The sequence below is a fragment of the Mustelus asterias genome, chromosome 17, assembly GCF_964213995.1.
Source record: "Mustelus asterias chromosome 17, sMusAst1.hap1.1, whole genome shotgun sequence".
In the NCBI taxonomy this organism is placed as follows: Eukaryota; Metazoa; Chordata; class Chondrichthyes; order Carcharhiniformes; family Triakidae; genus Mustelus; species Mustelus asterias.
The window spans coordinates 70,169,920-70,187,219 of NC_135817.1; the positions used below are offsets into that span (position 1 = coordinate 70,169,920).

Below are 17,300 nucleotides of genomic sequence, written 5' to 3' on the forward strand. Positions count from 1 at the left end.
AGCTGATTGAATGTACTGACATAGTCAGTTGCATGTGTACATAATGATGAGTATTCATCTGCCTTTCCTCTGTTTTAACCTGCGTGAATAATATGCACCAAACCTCAGTGGCTCCCTGAGTGTTGCAGTCTGAGCCTGTGACTGGATGAAGTTATGTTTACTGCTCAAGTCAACACTTGTCATTAACTCAGATACCCAGATATGGCAGTTTACAATTTTCACAATTATCCACATTCATTCCCCTTCAAGTGTGACAGCTTTTATCAGATTCTGTTTCAGGCATGGCAGGCAGATGTCATTAATTGTACTGCTCATGCAAGTACCACTCACATCGATCCTGTGTGCTGATATGTTTTCCCTCGGCTGTGAAGCGAGCTTGTCACCTCAGCTTCCTGAACCTCTTCAATGAAGCTGTCTCTACACAGTCTATGATCATCCTTCATTATTATCTAAAATGGGGCACTTTGAAAACTGGATCACCCCCTGCTGTAGTTACGCATTGGTTAGAAATGTATCATGTCTTGCAGAATGCAAAGTAAACTTCCTTACTAAAATAATTCCCATATACTATATTCTGGTGCATGTAGTAGTTTCAGTTCCTTAATATGTATTTTCTATGAATCATTTTTATGCCTAACTTTTTCTTTATTTCTTTTAGAAATACCATCTAATCCTGAGATTGTGGAACCAGCTGCATTCCTAGAAGAAGGCGAACAGCAGCAGGTGCGTGCAAGACACACACATGAGTAACGTCAGCAAAAGAGCTAGCTGGCTGTGCAGACTGATGGCCAGAATTGCCTGGGAAGCTCTGGGTATTATGCAGCTGTGTTCCACATAACTTTTTTTTATTCGTTCGTGGGACATGGGCATCGCTGGCTGGCCGGCATTTATTGCCGAACCCGAGTTGTCCTTGAACTGAGTAGCTTGCTAGGCAGTTTCAGAGGGCAGTTGAGAGTCAGCCACATGGCTATGGCTTTGGAGTCACAAATAGGCCAGACCAGGTAAGGACAGCAGATTTCCTCCCCTAAAGGACATTAGTGAACCAGATGGGTTTTTGCGACAATCGGCAATGCTTTTCTTGGTGATCAGTAGATTCTTAATTCCACATATTCATTTATTTTTATTGAATTCAAATGCCATGGTGGGATTCGAACCCAGGTCCCCAGAACATTAGCTGAGTTTCTGGATTAATAATTTGGCGGTAATACCACTAGGCTATTGCCTCGCCTGATAATAAGAGGCCATGGTTTGTATTTGCAAAGTGGTAGACTGCGGGTGGAATTGTCTGTTATTTGCACTGAGTGCTGTCTGAGGCGAGAAAACTGGTGTGCACCCCCCCCCCCGCCCCCCGGATGGTGCTCTCCAGAGGGGCCCACTGGTACTGTCCCCTGGCACAATCTGAAATAAAACTAGAAAATGCTGGCAAACCTCAGGAGGTTTGGCAGCATCTGTGGAGAGAGAAACAGAGGAGAGTCCTTATGATTCTTCTTCATTACCAAGGAAGGCAATTGCTTTTTTTTTCGTTCATTCATGGGTTGTGGGCATCGCTGGCTGGGCCAACATTTATTGCCCATCCCCAAGTCGCCTTGAACTGAATGGTTTTGGTCATTTCAGATGGCATTTAAGACTCAACCACATTGCTGTGGGTCTGGAGTCACATGTAGGCCAGGCCAGGTACAGTTGGCAAATTTCCTTTCCAAAAGGGACAAGAGTGAACCAGATGGGTTTTTATGACTCTCGTTTCATGGTCATCATTGGACTTTTAATTCCAGACTTCTTATTGAATTCAGATTTCAACATCTGCGGTAGGAATGGAACATGAGTCTCCAGAGGGTTTCTCTGGATTACTAGTCCAGTGACAATACCACGATACCACTGCCTCGTTGAAGCAGCCAGTATAAACTGATACAAGTAGCATGGATTTCTGGAAATGGGAAGGAATTGAGATTTGTGTTGCTGGCATTTGATCTTTTCAAAAATAATTTCTGGCCTTCTTTATTCCTAAAAATCCTTATGACCTTGCCTATCATGCATTATTCCGTTACATATACATCACAGAATAATGAATAAAGTTATATTTGTACAGTGCTTAATTTAAAGTTAGAGTTTATTTTATTTATTAGTGTCACAAGTAGGCTTACATTAACACTTCAATGTAGTTACTGTGAAAATCCCCTGTTCGGGTACACCGAGGGAGAATTTAGCATGGCCAATGCACCTAACCTGCGCATCTTTGGACTATAGGAGGAAACCGGAGCACTCGGAGGAAACCCATGCAGACACAAGGACAACGTGCAGACTCCAGACAGTCAGTGACCCAAGCCGGGAATCGAACCCGGGTCCCTGGCGCTGTGAGGCAGCAGTGCTAACCACTCTGCCAGGCAGCAGTGCTAACCACTCTGCCAGGCAGCAATGCTAACCCACTGTGCCGCCCCTGTGCTGATTAATGTCAGTTGTTAATTACACTTTTTAAAAAATCAAGTGTTCAGTGATGGGCAACATTGTCAGAATTGTTTTTCAACATTCACTACATTTAAGGCATCACGCACTCTAATGAAGCGCAGAACCTGCCATCCTTACCTGGTCTGGCATTCCCAGCCCATTATTTTCTATTCATTAACATTAACTGGCATTTTCTGTCCATCAGACTATGTATACATGGTGTTAGCAAGGAGCAGTGATACAGGTACGTTTCAAGGCTCTATAGGTTTACGCACAAATTTCCATTCAGACTCTGCCATTATGGACTCCCAACAAGAAAAAACACTGATGGTTGATGCACACAAAATGTAGCACTTTTCAGGAATGTAATTGTGTTTTTTTCCTGCCTATTCCCTTTCACCTCAGGTTGGTGTGTGTGTTGTGAACAATAGCTACCCTGTCGCCAACATTACCTGGCATCAAGAGCCTTCGGATCTGGATAGCTCAGGTACGATTCTAGGATCGCTGAATGTACGTTGAATATGTTTACCAGTTCAATTTGACATTTCACATGGGGGTTGATATCTGTCCTCAGATTAGATGGATGCATTTGTGAGCTAGTCATGACATCAGGCCGTTTGGGTGCAAACTGGCTCAGATTTCAGCCTGGTCCTAAACTTGTATGGAGGAAACTTCACTGGATAGTAAACAGGAGAGGAAACTGGACGATTTCTGTCCTACAGCACCTAAGCCACTGAAGTTAGTTGTGGCATCTCATTTTTAAAAATTAATTAATTCGTGGGACATGGGCGTCACTGGCTGGCCAGCATTTATTGCCCATCCCTAGTTTCCCTTGGAGGGCAGCCGAGAGTCAACCACATTGCTGTGGCTCTGGAGTCACATGTAGGCCAGGCCAGGCAAGGATGGCGGATTTCCTTCCCTAAAGGACATTAGTGAACCAGACGGGTTTTTTCGACAGTCGACAATGGTTTCATGGTCGTCAGTAGATTTTTAATTCCAGATTTTCTTTTATTGAATTCAAATTCCACCATCAGCCGTGGCAGGATTCGAATCCAGCTCCCCAGAACCTCAGCTGAGTTTCTGGATTAATGATCTATTGACTACTACTTCCTCTCTGCAATCAGCAGTGCATGTTCTTAAATAAAAACAGAAAATGCTGGATGAACTCACTGGGTTAATCGGTGCGATTTTACAGGCTCATTTACTCCGGACACAAATCCCTTTATGGTCGATAAATCTTACGAGATGGCCATTATGGGATTTACGCCAGCAAGATCTCGGCTTGAGATCTTCTCTGCCCTACCCTCCAACACCCCCCTCCCCGCTTACATGATCAGGTTCATGTCCTTTGTGCATGATTTTAAATGAATTTAAATATTAGAAGACCTTAAACCTGTGCATCCGGCCCCTTTGACTGCTCTCTCTCCCCCAGCCCCATCCCTGGCATGACATCATGTTGGCGGGAATCACTGCTGGTTTTCAAAAACAAAAACCAGTCATAATAACCACGCCAAGGGTGTGGGAGTGAGTGTCGCTCCCGGGTGGTGAGGAATGTGGCCCTGGCACCCTGGCAGTGCCAACTGTGGGTGCCCTCGTCTTTGAGGGTTTTGGGAGGTGGGGGGGATAGTGCTCTGATCTTTGAGTGGTAGGGGGATGGTATGCCCCTGTGTGTGGGAGGATTTGGGGTGTTCTTGTTCGCGAGGGGTCCCAGTGACCATTTGCAGGGAGTGGGGGGGGGGGGGGGGGGGGGGAACAGTGGGGCCTTCAAGTTAACTTTGAAACCGGGGGTTCTGATCTCTGTTGTGCTGGCCTTGCCGTCTCTATCAGGCCCCACCCTGCCCCGCCACTGTGGCAGACAAACCACACCCCCTGCTTCCTGTCGTTTACAGAATGTCAGCAGATCTGTTGAGAAAACTAGGCTGTGTTTCTGGAGAGAAGCATGCCGGTTTTCAGTCACAACTTGACACTTTGCCATTTCTTTTGAGGAAATTCCACCCAACGTTTCAAGAGTGTGTGACTGAAGGAGTCACACAGACTTGAAATGTTAACTGTATCTTTCTCCACAGATGCTGCCAGACCTCCGAGTTTATCCAGCATTTTTCTGTTTTTATTTCAGATTTCCACCATTTGCAGTATTTTGCTTTCATTTTAGTACGTGATCTTAAAACATTTATTTGCTCTCCCACATCCACTGAGCCCTTCTCAGATGGAATCGCCCAGATATACTTTCATAGACACCAAAGGCCTTCTTTTAGTCAACCACTGCCAGATACACGAGAATATTATGGGATGGATTCCAGGAACAGCATTGTCTGTTATTCCATGTTCCAGCCAAGTGTGGTAAAGCTAACCTGCATGATCTGACCTTTTCAGAGTCATGAATCACCCTACAGAAGGAGGCCATTCAGTCCATCAAGTCTGCACCGACTCTCCTACAGAGCATCTTACCTAGGGCCTCCCTCCCCCCCCCATTCCCGTAACCCCAAGTATTTTACCTTGGTAATCCCCCTAACCTACACATCTTTGGACACTAAGGGGCAATTTAACGTGGTCACTCCACCAAACCTGCACATCTTTAAAGTGTGGGAGGAAACCCACGCAGACACGGGGAGGATGTGCAATCACCACACCGACAGTGACCCGAGGTGGAAGTGAACCTGGGTCCCTAGCGCTGTGAGGCAGCAGTGCTAACCACTGTGCCACCGTGCCACTAGGAACACGGGAGTGTTTAGTCTCCTGTTTGAAAACCCTTGCTGCAGCAAAGGCTTCTATGAAAATGCCAGTAACAGATTCAGAGTTGCAATAGCCTGATGGCTTCACTATGATACTGCAGGTACTGGGCTGTCAAAGGAAATTTTGATTGAAATGCATGTCCAAATCCATCCTTCGGCGAATGATTCGAGAACTCGAGGACACGGGTTAAAGTGATGTGCGGAAAAATGAAGCAAGTGGTTACAACTTGAAGTGCACTGCCAGACAGGTGCTGGAGACCTTTAAAGGGAGTCAGAGAAGCACCTGAAGAGAAATAATTTGAAGGACAACAGGGGGAGCGGGATAGCTAAATTGCTCAATGCCAGAAAACTGGCATTGACCTCGGTGGATTGAATGGCTGAAACCAATCTATGATCCTAATGGAAATTTCACTTACTCTTTTCTAGCCATGGTGACTGAGAATAAAGTTACCACTGATGAAAAAGGTTATTTCAACACACAGTCTACTCTGAGGTATTCGTCAAAAAGGGAGGACAGAGAAGTTTCCTTTTACTGCAAAGCAACTTACTTTGAAGGCCAAGACAAGAAAGTGTCCAAAGTGTCTCCGCCTGTCACTCTGTTTGTACACTGTAAGTAGCAATCACCAGATCAAGTCTCTGCTAAGATAGTGCTGGCCATCTAACAAACTCAAATGTTGGTTGTAGGATAAATGTTGGCCAGGATGCCAGCAGAACTCCTTCTTCACCTCTTCAAGCACTGCTATGAAATCTTTTCCATCCATCCAAACATTCAGATGAGATCGCAGTTTATCAAAAGCATAGGGTCTCTCTGAAAGTGTAGCGTTCCTTCAATGCTAAACTGAAGTATCAGCCTATATTTACGTGCTTAAGTTTGACAGTGAAACTCAGAAACAAAATGGCTGTTATTTACCACTGTTAGATGTTTATCAGCATTGACCTGTCGTTACTCTAGTTTACCGTAAACGTCAATGTCACACCATAGCAACCTTACCTGCAAATCCCAGCTTGTGTATTCAACAAGCATACAATTTAAACATCGAAATGTAACAAATAGGAGTCAGTGTAGGCCATTCGGCCCATTGAGCCTGCCCTGCCATTCAGTGTGATTATGGCTGATCTTCTATCTCAACGCCACACTCCCAATCTCTCTCCATATCCCTTGACTGATTTGATTTGATTTGATTTATTATTGTCACATGTATTAGCATAGTGAAAAGTATTGTTTTTTGCGCGCTTATACAGACAAAGCACACCCTTCAGCTTTGCTGTCTAGAAATCTATTTCTTTCTTAAATACATTTAGTGACTTGGCCTCCACAGCCTTGTGTGATAGAGAATTCCATCCTCTGAGTGAAGAATTGTCTTATCTCAGTCCTGAATGGCCTACCCTGTATCCTGAGACCATGTCTCCTTGTTCCAGGATAACCCCCCCCACCCCCTGCCAGGGAAAACATCATCTCAGCATCCAATCTATCCAGCCCTGTCAGAATTTTATATGTTTCAATGAGATCCCCTCTCATTCTTCTAAATTCCACTGAATACAGGCCTAGTTGACCCAATCTCTCTTCACACAACGTCCCAGGGCTCAGTCTGGGTGAACCTTCCCTCTATGGCAAATGTATCCTTTCATAGGGAAGGAGCCCAAACCTGCACACAGTACTCCAGGTGTGGTCTCACAGCTGCAGTAAGACATTCGTACTCTTGTAGTCAAATCCTCTTGAAGGCCAACATACCATTTACATTTACTTGTCAATCATTCTGTATCTGTACCTAAGAATTTCAGTTGTGTCCTGCCATCTGACCTTGTTAATCTTTTTTCTCCTCGGTTACTATACCCCTTCATTTCAAAATAGCCGTGAACCACCACCGCCAGGTCACCCTGGGCCACAGCAGCAGGGCGGCACGGTAGCACAGTGGTTAGCACTGCTGCTTCACAGCTCCAGGGTCCTGGGTTCGATTCCCGGCTCGGGTCACTGTCTGTGTGGAGTTTGCACATTCTCCTCGTGTCTGCGTGGGTTTCCTCCGGGTGCTCCGGTTTCCTCCCACAGTCCAAAGATGTGCGGGTTAGGTTGATTGGCCAGGTTAAAAATTGTCCCTTAGAGTCCTGGGATGCGTAGGTTAGAGGGATTAGCGGGTAAATATGTGGGGGTAGGGCCTGGGTGGGATTGTGGTCGGTGCAGACTCGATGGGCCGAATGGCCTCCTTCTGCACTGTAGGGTTTCTAATATTCTAATATATAATATTTCAAACTACCATTTCAGCTACACCTCTGTTTCATGAACAGCTTGTCATTTCCTCAGAGGGAACTCTTGGATAATGCATGCCCCTGTTCCTCATGGCCCTCAAGGAATCTCAAAGCTATATACTTATTTCACCAAGTCTCACCTAGCCCTGGTTGCTATTGCCAGTAGCTTGGTCTAGTGGACAAACCACCCATGCTCCCCCACTCACGTTAAAGTAACAGAGAGTAGCACATCGCAACTCGATCTACTTTTTTAAAGATGTGAAGGTGCTGGTGTTGAACTGGGGTGGGCACAGTAAGAAGTCTCACAACACCAGGTTAAAGTCCAACAGGCTTATTTGGAATCACGAGCTTTCGGAGCGCCGCTCCTTCATCAGGTGACACGAGCGTTCCGAAAGCGCATGATTCTAAATGAACCTGTTGGCCTTTAACCTGGTGTGAGACTTCTCATTGTACTTCTTTTAAAGTCGCCCCAGTGGCTCTGGCTAGTTTCCCTCGCTGTTAGTTTGAAATTGCGCTTAGTCAAAATAGTGCCCCATCTTATAACACAATACCATTCCTCCCAGCAACTCTGTGAGCTTTGTGTTGTATCCCTCCTCAGCCTCTCTGTTGCCAACATACCAGTCATCTTCAACACCTTTCCTCATTGTGCAGCTCAGTCAGACTGCATTTGCTTGTTTACACACTTATTCACTTGATAATGGCCAGGGTCTCTCCAATTTTAACTTCTCTTCCAGGCTCGGAGCATTGCTGCCGAAATCCCCAAAGTTTCTTTCCTCGCTCTTCTCCACTGGTTCATCCATGTGCTGTCCATGACAACATTATTTATAAACATGCGGTCAGCGTCCTCATACCCAATGATAATTACAAACTTAACAGCTTTTGATTCCTCCACACTCAGATTGCATGTCTGATATCACTTTCTCCATTTAAAAAAAATTCTTTCAAAGGATGCTGGCCAAATCAGCATTTATTGCCCATCACTAATTGCCCTCGGGAAGGTGGTGGTGAGCCGCCTTCTTTAACAGTAGCAGTCCATGGTATACCCACAGTGCTGTTAGGGAGGGAGTTCCAGGGTTTTGATCCAGCGACAATGAAGCGACGGCAATATATTTCCATGATGTGGAGACGTTGGCGTTGGACTGGGGTGGGCACAGTAAGAAGTCTCTCAACACCAGGTTAAAGTCCAACAGGTTTATTTGGAATCACGGGCTTTCGGAGTGCTGCCCCTTCATCAGGCACAATTGCAAGATAATGGTTGGAATGTGAGTCTTTACAGGTAATGAAGTCTTTACAGGTCCATATTCTCAACTTGTGCTCAGGACGCAGCAGACCAGCTGTGAGATACTGCCAAGCAGACAAGACAACGGAACTACGCCACCTACATGCATACCAAGAACAGGAAACTTGAGAAACTTGGTATCTTGCTAACTGTCCTGGCTTGAGACAATTCACGCCTCTTTAACCTGTGATTATCCCTCTCTCCACTCGCACTGTCTGTACCTGTTAAGACTCGCATTCCAACCATTATCTTGCAATCGAGCCTGTGTCTATATATGCCGTGTTTGTGAAACTTACCTCTCCACTCACCTGATGAAGAAGCAGCGCCCTGGAAGCTCGTGATTCCAAATACACCTGTTTGATTTTAACCTGATATATTTCCAAGTCAGAATGTTGCGTGGCTTAGAGAGGAACTTCCAGGCGGTGGTGTTCCCATGTGTCTGCTGCCTTTGTCCCTCTAGATGGTAAAATCACAGGTTTGAGAGCTGCTGTTGAAGGAGGCGTTGGTGAGTTGCTGAAGTGCATCTTGTAGATGGTACACACTGCTGCCACTGTGCATAGGTGGTGAATAGGGTGCCAGACATGTGGGCTGCTTTGTTCTGGATGGTGCTGAACTTCTTGAGTGTTGTTGGAGCTGCCTTCATCCAGGGAGGAAGATAACACATTGAAGGAATTGCTTCGGCTGAAATCACATACTCAGTGTATTAAGAACGGATATCCACAGAAGCAAAACGGCTGATTTAATTAGCTTCCTCTGCAAGTAGAGAGAGAGGAAACGGGAAAAACTAGTCTTCAGTCTGATTATTTGCCTCTTGAACTCAGCTGGTGCAAAAGGGTGCCTTCAACAATGAACCAAAACTGTCAATCAAAGCAAGATTGCAAAGCAATTGCCAGTCTGAGGATTCATGTGTTTTTCCAGATGGATGGAATGTCCTCTATCTCAAAGGAATTGGTATTTATCCTTCACCAAATTACTAGAACTGAGAGCCTTACCTGATTTGAGAACTTTAGCTGGTCTTGTGAATTTTGTTTTATTCATGGGATGTGGGTGTCGCTGGCTAGTCATGCATTTATTGCCCATCCCTGAGAGCATTTAAGAGTCAACCCCATTGCTGTGGCTCTGGAGTCACATATAAGCCAGTCCAGGCAAGGACAACAGATTTCCTTCCCTAAAGGACATCAGTGAACCAAATGGGTTTTTAACAACAATTGACAATGGTTTCATTAGTCATCATTAGACTTTTAATTCCTGATTTTGTTTTTTTATTGAATTCAAATGTCACCATCTGCCGTGGTGGGATTCGAACCCGGGACCCCAGAGCATTACCCTCTCTGGATTACTAGTCCAGTGACAATACCACTGTGCCACCACCTCCCCCAGAGATGAAAGTTTTTTCCATATGGCCACCCACAGACATAGATGCAAATGTGATTGGAGACACTGGGGATGAAAAGAAACCCAAAATTGCATTATTTGAATATTTGAGTCACGATATTGTGGTTCTCGCCTGATCACCAACATTTCACACACTTCCCTATGCTGAAAAAGACCGACAGTCGCGCCAAAAGATAATACAGGCAAATTCAAAATCCATGTGGAAGAGGACAGATTTTTGATATTTTGCGGTTCATTCTGCAAAAGGAATTGTCAGGAACAACACCCAAGACAACAACAAACAGCAATAAAGCCATTCCCAGTGATTCATCCTGAAACTCATTCACAATCAGCCTTCAAACTAATCAGTGAATTGGCCTGCGACAGGTCAGCACTTAAGCAGATCCATTATCATGTGTACTCAACGGTAATAATAAAACTATTAGCTAGTTCAGAGCATTTGATTAATGGCATGGTCAACCTGGTCCAGTGCTTCTTGTGCACATTTAAAGTTGATTATTTCTAGCTTTCATTCTAACAATGCTTCATTTTATATTAGCTCTCATATACGTTGCATTTAAAGCAATTAAAATCGTTTTCTTTCTGAAATCATTGAACAGCAATTCTGCAATTTAGCATAGCCGGGAGTTAGAGAATCTCCTGGTCATTTGGTTTATTCTGCACTGACAGTGGGTAAATGTAACGTGGCAGTAAAATGTTTTTTTAAATACAACCCACCTGATCAATGGTTTGACTATCTCCAGTGACTAAAATGTATGCTTATTATAAACGACATACCTAAAAATAGCAACTTTCACTTATCTAAAACCCTTTCCTCTCTGTGAGTCAATGTTCAGGCAGGTTGATTTCCCAGGCTAGGGTAGAGTCAATGATCAGGGTAGCTAATGAGGTTAAAATGAGGTGTTGTCTACTGTGAATTTTTCATGGTCAAAGGTCCCAATGTAATTTCACAAGGAGTGTTATCAAACAAAATTTGACACCAATTAGGAGAGTCAATCAAAAACTTGCTCAAAAAGATAAACTCGTAGCAGCATCTTTAACCGAGGTAAGGGATGAAGAGAGACAGATAGAGTCTCAGAAGGAGAACTTGTGCCTCAGCAGCTGAAGGCATTGCTCTCAGTGGTGGGATGATTACATCAGGAATGAACAAGAGGTTAAAATTGGAGGAGTGTGGATATCTCAGAGCGTTGCAGGACTGGAAGAGTTGCAGAGATAAGGAAGGTTGAAGGCTTAGAGGGATTTAAAGATAAGGATGAGAATTTCTTCAATGGAGGCATTGTTGAACAGGGAGCCACTGCAGGCCAGTGAGCAGAGGATTGAGGGGTGAATAGATATTGGTGCAAATTGGGATACAGGAGTTTTGGATGAGGTTAACTTTATGAAGTGGGGAGGATGGGCAGCCAGCCAGGAGGACATTGAAATAGTCAAAACATGGATTGGAGCTTCAGCAGCAAATGGGCTGAGATAGGGGCTGAATCTTTGTGCATTTTCCAGTGGGACTGTAATGATTTTGCCAACTTAGTGTTTCACTAGATGGTTGAAGCCAAGGCAATTCTTAAATGTAGCTGCTGTGGGCATACATTTATAGTCATCCACGTGACATCAACTCACCAAGGTTTCTTCGACAACACCTTCCAAACCCGCTACCTCTACCACCTAGAAACACAAGGGGGGAGGGGGGCAGATGCATGGGAACACCAGCTGCAAGTTCCCCTCCAAGTCAAACATGATCCTGACTTGGAATCCTGTCGCTGCTCCTTCACTGTCGCTGAGTCAAAACCCTGGAACTCCCTCCCCAACAGCACTGTGGGTGCACTTAAGGCAGCTCACCACCACCACCTTGAGAGCAATTAGGGATGGGTCATAAATGCTGGCCTCGCCATTCACACTCTACATTCCATGCTATTTAATCCCCATTAAAAAGCAAAACTATGTGTAAAAGTCCTGCCCTGTGCTCGGTAAGTCTATCCAGCTGGTAAATGGACCCAACAGACACAAGCCTCCCAAGTTCAATCCTGTTTGGGCAGAAGTATTTGAATCAGTTCAGGCAGCAGTTGGGGTTATTACAGTTGGCTTCAGGCTTCTGAACTGGAGAGAGAGGAGCCAAATCAGCCAAATCATTCCTGCTCTTGATCATTACTGATGCCCAGTTATGTGGTGGTGGACAATACGAGACCTGCAGATTGACAGATCTTGCACTATTTTGCTTTAGGAAATGAAATGCAAGACGTGTGGTGCGAAGTATGCAAAAAATTCTCAGGAGTGTAAGAGCCAACATGTATTACTTTGTTTTGATCAGACAAAACTTCAAAAGTTTCATTGCGAGTGAACCCAGCGCAAGACATTGAAGAAGGAACAAATGTTACATTATTGTGCACAGGCGATGGGTATCCTCCACCGGACAAATTCATCTTCAGTAAGAATGTAAGTTAAATATAATTATTACATTAGTTTTAAATTAATTCATGCCCTTCATTTAATAAATAAATTGATTTTTTTCTTTAGCGTCCTTTACCCCTTATTTGTAAATGCCACAAATCCTTTTTCCAGCTTCGTTCACTTATGAAATTTCATTGTCCATACATTAATTTGGAAACAGCGGAAATCCAACATCATTAAAGTTTATCTATTAGTGTCACAAGTAATTAACACTGCAATTAAGTTACTGTGAAAATCCCCTAGTCGCCACACTCTGGCACCTGTTTGGGTACACTGAGCGAGAATTTAGCGTGGCCAATGCACCTAACCAGCACTTCTTTTGGACTGTGGGAGGAAGCCCACGTGGACACGGGGAGAACGCGCAGATTCTGCACAGGCAGTGACCCAAGCCGGGAATTGAACCCGGGTCCCTGGCGCTGTAAGGCAGCAGTGCTAACCACTGTGCTGCCCCATTAGGCCTCTCTCCACAGGAGCTCCCAGACCTGCTGAATTTTTCTAGCATTTTTTATTGTTGTTATTTTGATTGGATCTCCAATGTTTCTAGGGGGTGTTTTGCCAAGCTACTAACAGTAATACAGCGGGAAACCAATAGAACCCCAGCATGAAGTAGAACCATAATATGTACACCTATGGTACAGTAACCTCATGAGGTGTATATGTGTGAATACATTTGTATGTATAACTTTGCATCTATATTTAAGTAAAAATATTTATTTATAAAAATCTATATTTAAATAAAATAGAGCCTTGAGAACACAATACATTTTTTAAAAACACACACGCCAACTTGTTGGGATATTATAATTTACTGTCAGAAAAATGTTTTCATAATTGGTATATGTTCTTGCTAACAGCAGACTCTGAATATATTACATCTCATTTGTTGCCTCTATATTGTAATGATCAGATGTATATTGAATATGAATTTCACAGGGAGTAGACAAAACCAGGAACACAAACCAGTATGAACTGACTGATGTGACACAAGAGGATACTGGTGAATACACATGTTCACAACAAGATAATCCTGACATAAAGGATGCTGTTAACATCACCGTACACTGTAAGTCATTCTTTAAAAAGTAGAAGTATTTATAGATTTCTTTTGTCCCGCTTTATTGCGTTTGAGCACGTTTCCTAATTAAGGGAATGCGAACCAAAATAGGCCAGCACTTTCCTGCTACATAGATGGATACGCTTAGTCATCTCTTAAAGGACGAAGCATGGCCGGGTCTCTCTAATCAGATTCACCCTAACAGTGCAACTTGACAACAAGCTTCTGATTACCCGGGTTTCTGCTTGATTAAGGAACCTTAATTTACCCTGTAGAAAGCGTCAAAATCAAAGATAAATTGCCTGAGATTTGAACCTTTTCAGTGAATGCCTGTGTGGGATTTAAACATAACTCTCAATGGATGCGAGTCCATAACACAAAACTAATCAGCTGTATCTCCCACTGTCTGTAAGGGTAGAGAAAGCAGAGCTCTGCTGTTTCTTATTTGCATAAACCAACATTAATTAACCAGGAGAGATAACCGTGGAATTCTAGGTGCATTGGCAACATAGACAAAATGAGCAAAGCGACAGAAAGCAGAGCGTGGTAGTGAGCGGTTATTTTTAAGATCTTAATAGCGATGGAAATAAAAATGGAGAGAGATGTAAGATGGGCAGATGATTCATCATCGCTTGTTTTACACCATTGCACAATCTAAGTTATCCCAAGGGGGTTAAATAAAACATTTAGAACTTCACCCATCGCTGAAATTTCACTATATGAATGTTGATAGCCAGATTGCACTAGTTTCCTAAAGTTTTCCAAAAGTGGTCATGATAATGAAGAACAAAAATGTTTTGGAATGGTTGTCAGCCATTGACTACACTGGGCTTACACTTTATAGTTTAAATACTAAAGACTCAGATGTGTAGCTTTTTGGAAATAATACAGTAAAGTATATTATTGTCACAAGTAGGCTTACATTAACACAGCAATGAAGTTACTGTGAAAATCCCCTAGTCGCCACACTCCGGTGCCTGTTTGGGTACACTGAGGGAGAATTTAGCATGGCCAATGCACCTAACCAGCACGTCTTTCAGACTGTGGGAGGAAACCGGAGCACTCGGAGGAAACCCAGGCGCAAACAGGGAGAATGTGCAAACTTCACACAGACAGTGACCCAAGCCAGGAATCGAACCTGGATCCCTAGTCCTGTGAGGCAGCAGCGCTAACCATTGTGCCACCAGGGTTATTAGTTGAGGTACCAGATGATGCTCTGATCCTGAGGAGCTATACCCCAGCAAGGATAAAGCAACCTTGAGAGATTGGAAATGGAGGACAGAACATCTGCCAAGATAATCTGCAACAAAAGAGGCTCAGTCCTTCATCCATAATACTCCTGAGTTTTAATCTGGGAAACAAATGACAATGGAAATGTAGAAGAATCAAATGAGAAATAATAATGTATAAATGTCCTATTGTTAACAGACTTGACCTTGACTATGAATCCTAATGGAGCTATCTCTAAGATGGTTGGGGAAAATATGACCGTGGAATGCATTACTGAGTCTTCTGTAACTGTGGATGTTACCCTGATGAAAGTAAGCTGATGAATATTGTTTCCAACCAGTGCTAAATAACTAGAATTATTGCTGTGGAATTTGGTCAGAGTTGATGTGATGTGACAAAGAACAACAGAGTGAATGTCAACATTTAGAATCTCGGAGGTGGGTTCTTTGGGAGCATTTAATAATTTGCTATGGTTTCAATAATTTACTCATGAGAAATTAATTAATATTCTCAATTTTACTTTCCCATCTTTTTGTAAACTACTTAGAACATAATGTAACTTAAGGCAGAGATTGGGTGGGCAAAGCATGCTTTACACTTGCTTAATGCTGCCAATGTGAAGCCCAGCTCATGGCGGGGGAGGAGCGATTTTCCCAAAAGCGCTGAATTGGCGGGAAAACTGTTCTAAATCCCGACTGTTTTGTCAGTTCAGCTTCTCATCTGAATCTCCACACTCTGCACTGCTGAGGGCCCAGTCATGAATCTCATTAAAAACTGGGGGGGTGGGGGGGGCGGGGCCTATTCACGCCAGAGTCTGACAGTTCTGGAACTCTGCACATGCGCAGTGGTCCCGATCTGTCAGTCTCCCCGTTTGTTGGCCAGCCCGGGACCCCTGCGATGCTGTCCCTCCAGCCCACCTCCCCCCCACTGCAGCCCGATCGTGGCCCTGACCCTCCCCCCCCCCCCCCCCTCCCGGAGCACCCCGATATCCAACCCACTCCCCCCGGCAGTGGCGATCTCCCCACACACCTCACCTCAACAGACCCCCCCCCCCTCCCAGCCCACCCTCCATCCCTGACTGAACCTGTTTGCAGAGTGGCAGCGGGATCCCCCACCCTCACTGATCACCCCTAGGCCCTGCCCACAACAGACCCCACCCTTGGCACTGCCCGATGCCTGGTGGGCAGTGCCAAAGTGCCCCCCCCCCAGGCGTGGGCACTTTGCCCCTTGGGCAGTGCCAGGGGGCACAGGCTGGCACTGCCAGGGTGCCTATGCCCAGGAGGCACCACCCCCCCGCCACCTGACCCCTTGGGGGGCCCCGATTGCCCCCCCCCCTTCATTCTGGCGGGGTCTCCCACTAGTTCCCCAAATGTGGGGAGCTAGTGTAAACCCCGCCGGAATTAATTACTCCTGGCAGGGTGGGAGATTCAATCGGGACCCGAAAGTTCCCGAGAATCACATTTAAAACATATTTAAAATACATTTTAAAAAGATCCAAATGACTTACCTACCTTCCCGTTGGTTTCCAGCGTGGTCTGACCGGCGACAGTTCCCCGCCTCTGGAAGAAGTGCATGCGTTCCCAGCGCATGCGAAAATCCCGGTACAAGGCCGGCGACGCGCATCCCCCACCGCGATCCGACAGAAATGTTGCGGGTCACGGGAATGGGAGTATTTCTATTCCGTCAATGAGCTCCAAGCACCAAATGGGAGCCCAGTTGCATTTCCTTGGATCTGATCTGGGAGGAGGGGAAATTGCCCAGTTCAAACATTGAAGTAGCTGGAAATCAGAGGCAATCTGGGGGAGGATCACGGATGGGCTGGTAGAGTTTAACGCCAGCCCTGGAGAAACTTATCTTTTGTTTATTTGTACCTCAAAATAACAATCGGTGTCCAAACATGATGGCAGCCAGAGCAGCAGAATAAATGGAACAGAAAGGGTCATAGTGCTACTATTTATACTGGCCCGAGAGAGTTGAAATCATCTGTCTTTAAGTCGTGCACTAATCTCGTTCAATCTCCTTTCCTTCTGTCCCTTTTCATTGTTATTTTCTCTTGATTTTTCCGTTCCTCTTCTCTTCGCCTCTTCTTCCTTTAGGAAATAACACTTTGGGATAAAGTACATGAGTAATTTGTGAAATGCCAAATAGTAAGTGTAGCCTGCTTTGGAGGAGGGAATCACTTTGGATCTGTGGTTACCAAAGCCTTCCAGCACTGGGGTTTTCTTTCACTTCACCGCTGGAGGAAGTTATTGCTATGTTGAGTCAATGACTTCATTATGGTCCAAGACGGACCTTGACCTTTTCTGTCCTTCAATTCCTTTATTCCTATATTTCCTTTCTTTCCTCCTTTCTTTCAATCATTTTTGAACTTGATTTCTATCTCTTGTTTTTTCCCAACATGCCTCTCCGTTTCCTTTCCTTTGCCATTCCACTCCCCCTCCTTTACAAACAAACATAAATAGAAGCGAGAGAAAGCCAATAAGTC

At 44.7% G+C, this 17,300-nt stretch overlaps 1 protein-coding gene across 1 annotated transcript in view; it reads left to right on the plus strand.

Moving 5' to 3' along the window:
- The window catches only part of LOC144506230 (CD166 antigen-like), a 44,850-nt gene that overhangs the window by 1,138 nt on the left and 26,412 nt on the right, over positions 1-17,300 (plus strand). Inside the window, exons 2-7 of the mRNA XM_078232087.1 lie at positions 659-723; positions 2,848-2,929; positions 5,601-5,783; positions 12,392-12,516; positions 13,465-13,594; positions 15,014-15,126. Coding sequence (XP_078088213.1) covers positions 659-723; positions 2,848-2,929; positions 5,601-5,783; positions 12,392-12,516; positions 13,465-13,594; positions 15,014-15,126 — 698 coding nt within the window. The remainder of the gene's footprint in view (positions 1-658; positions 724-2,847; positions 2,930-5,600; positions 5,784-12,391; positions 12,517-13,464; positions 13,595-15,013; positions 15,127-17,300) is intronic.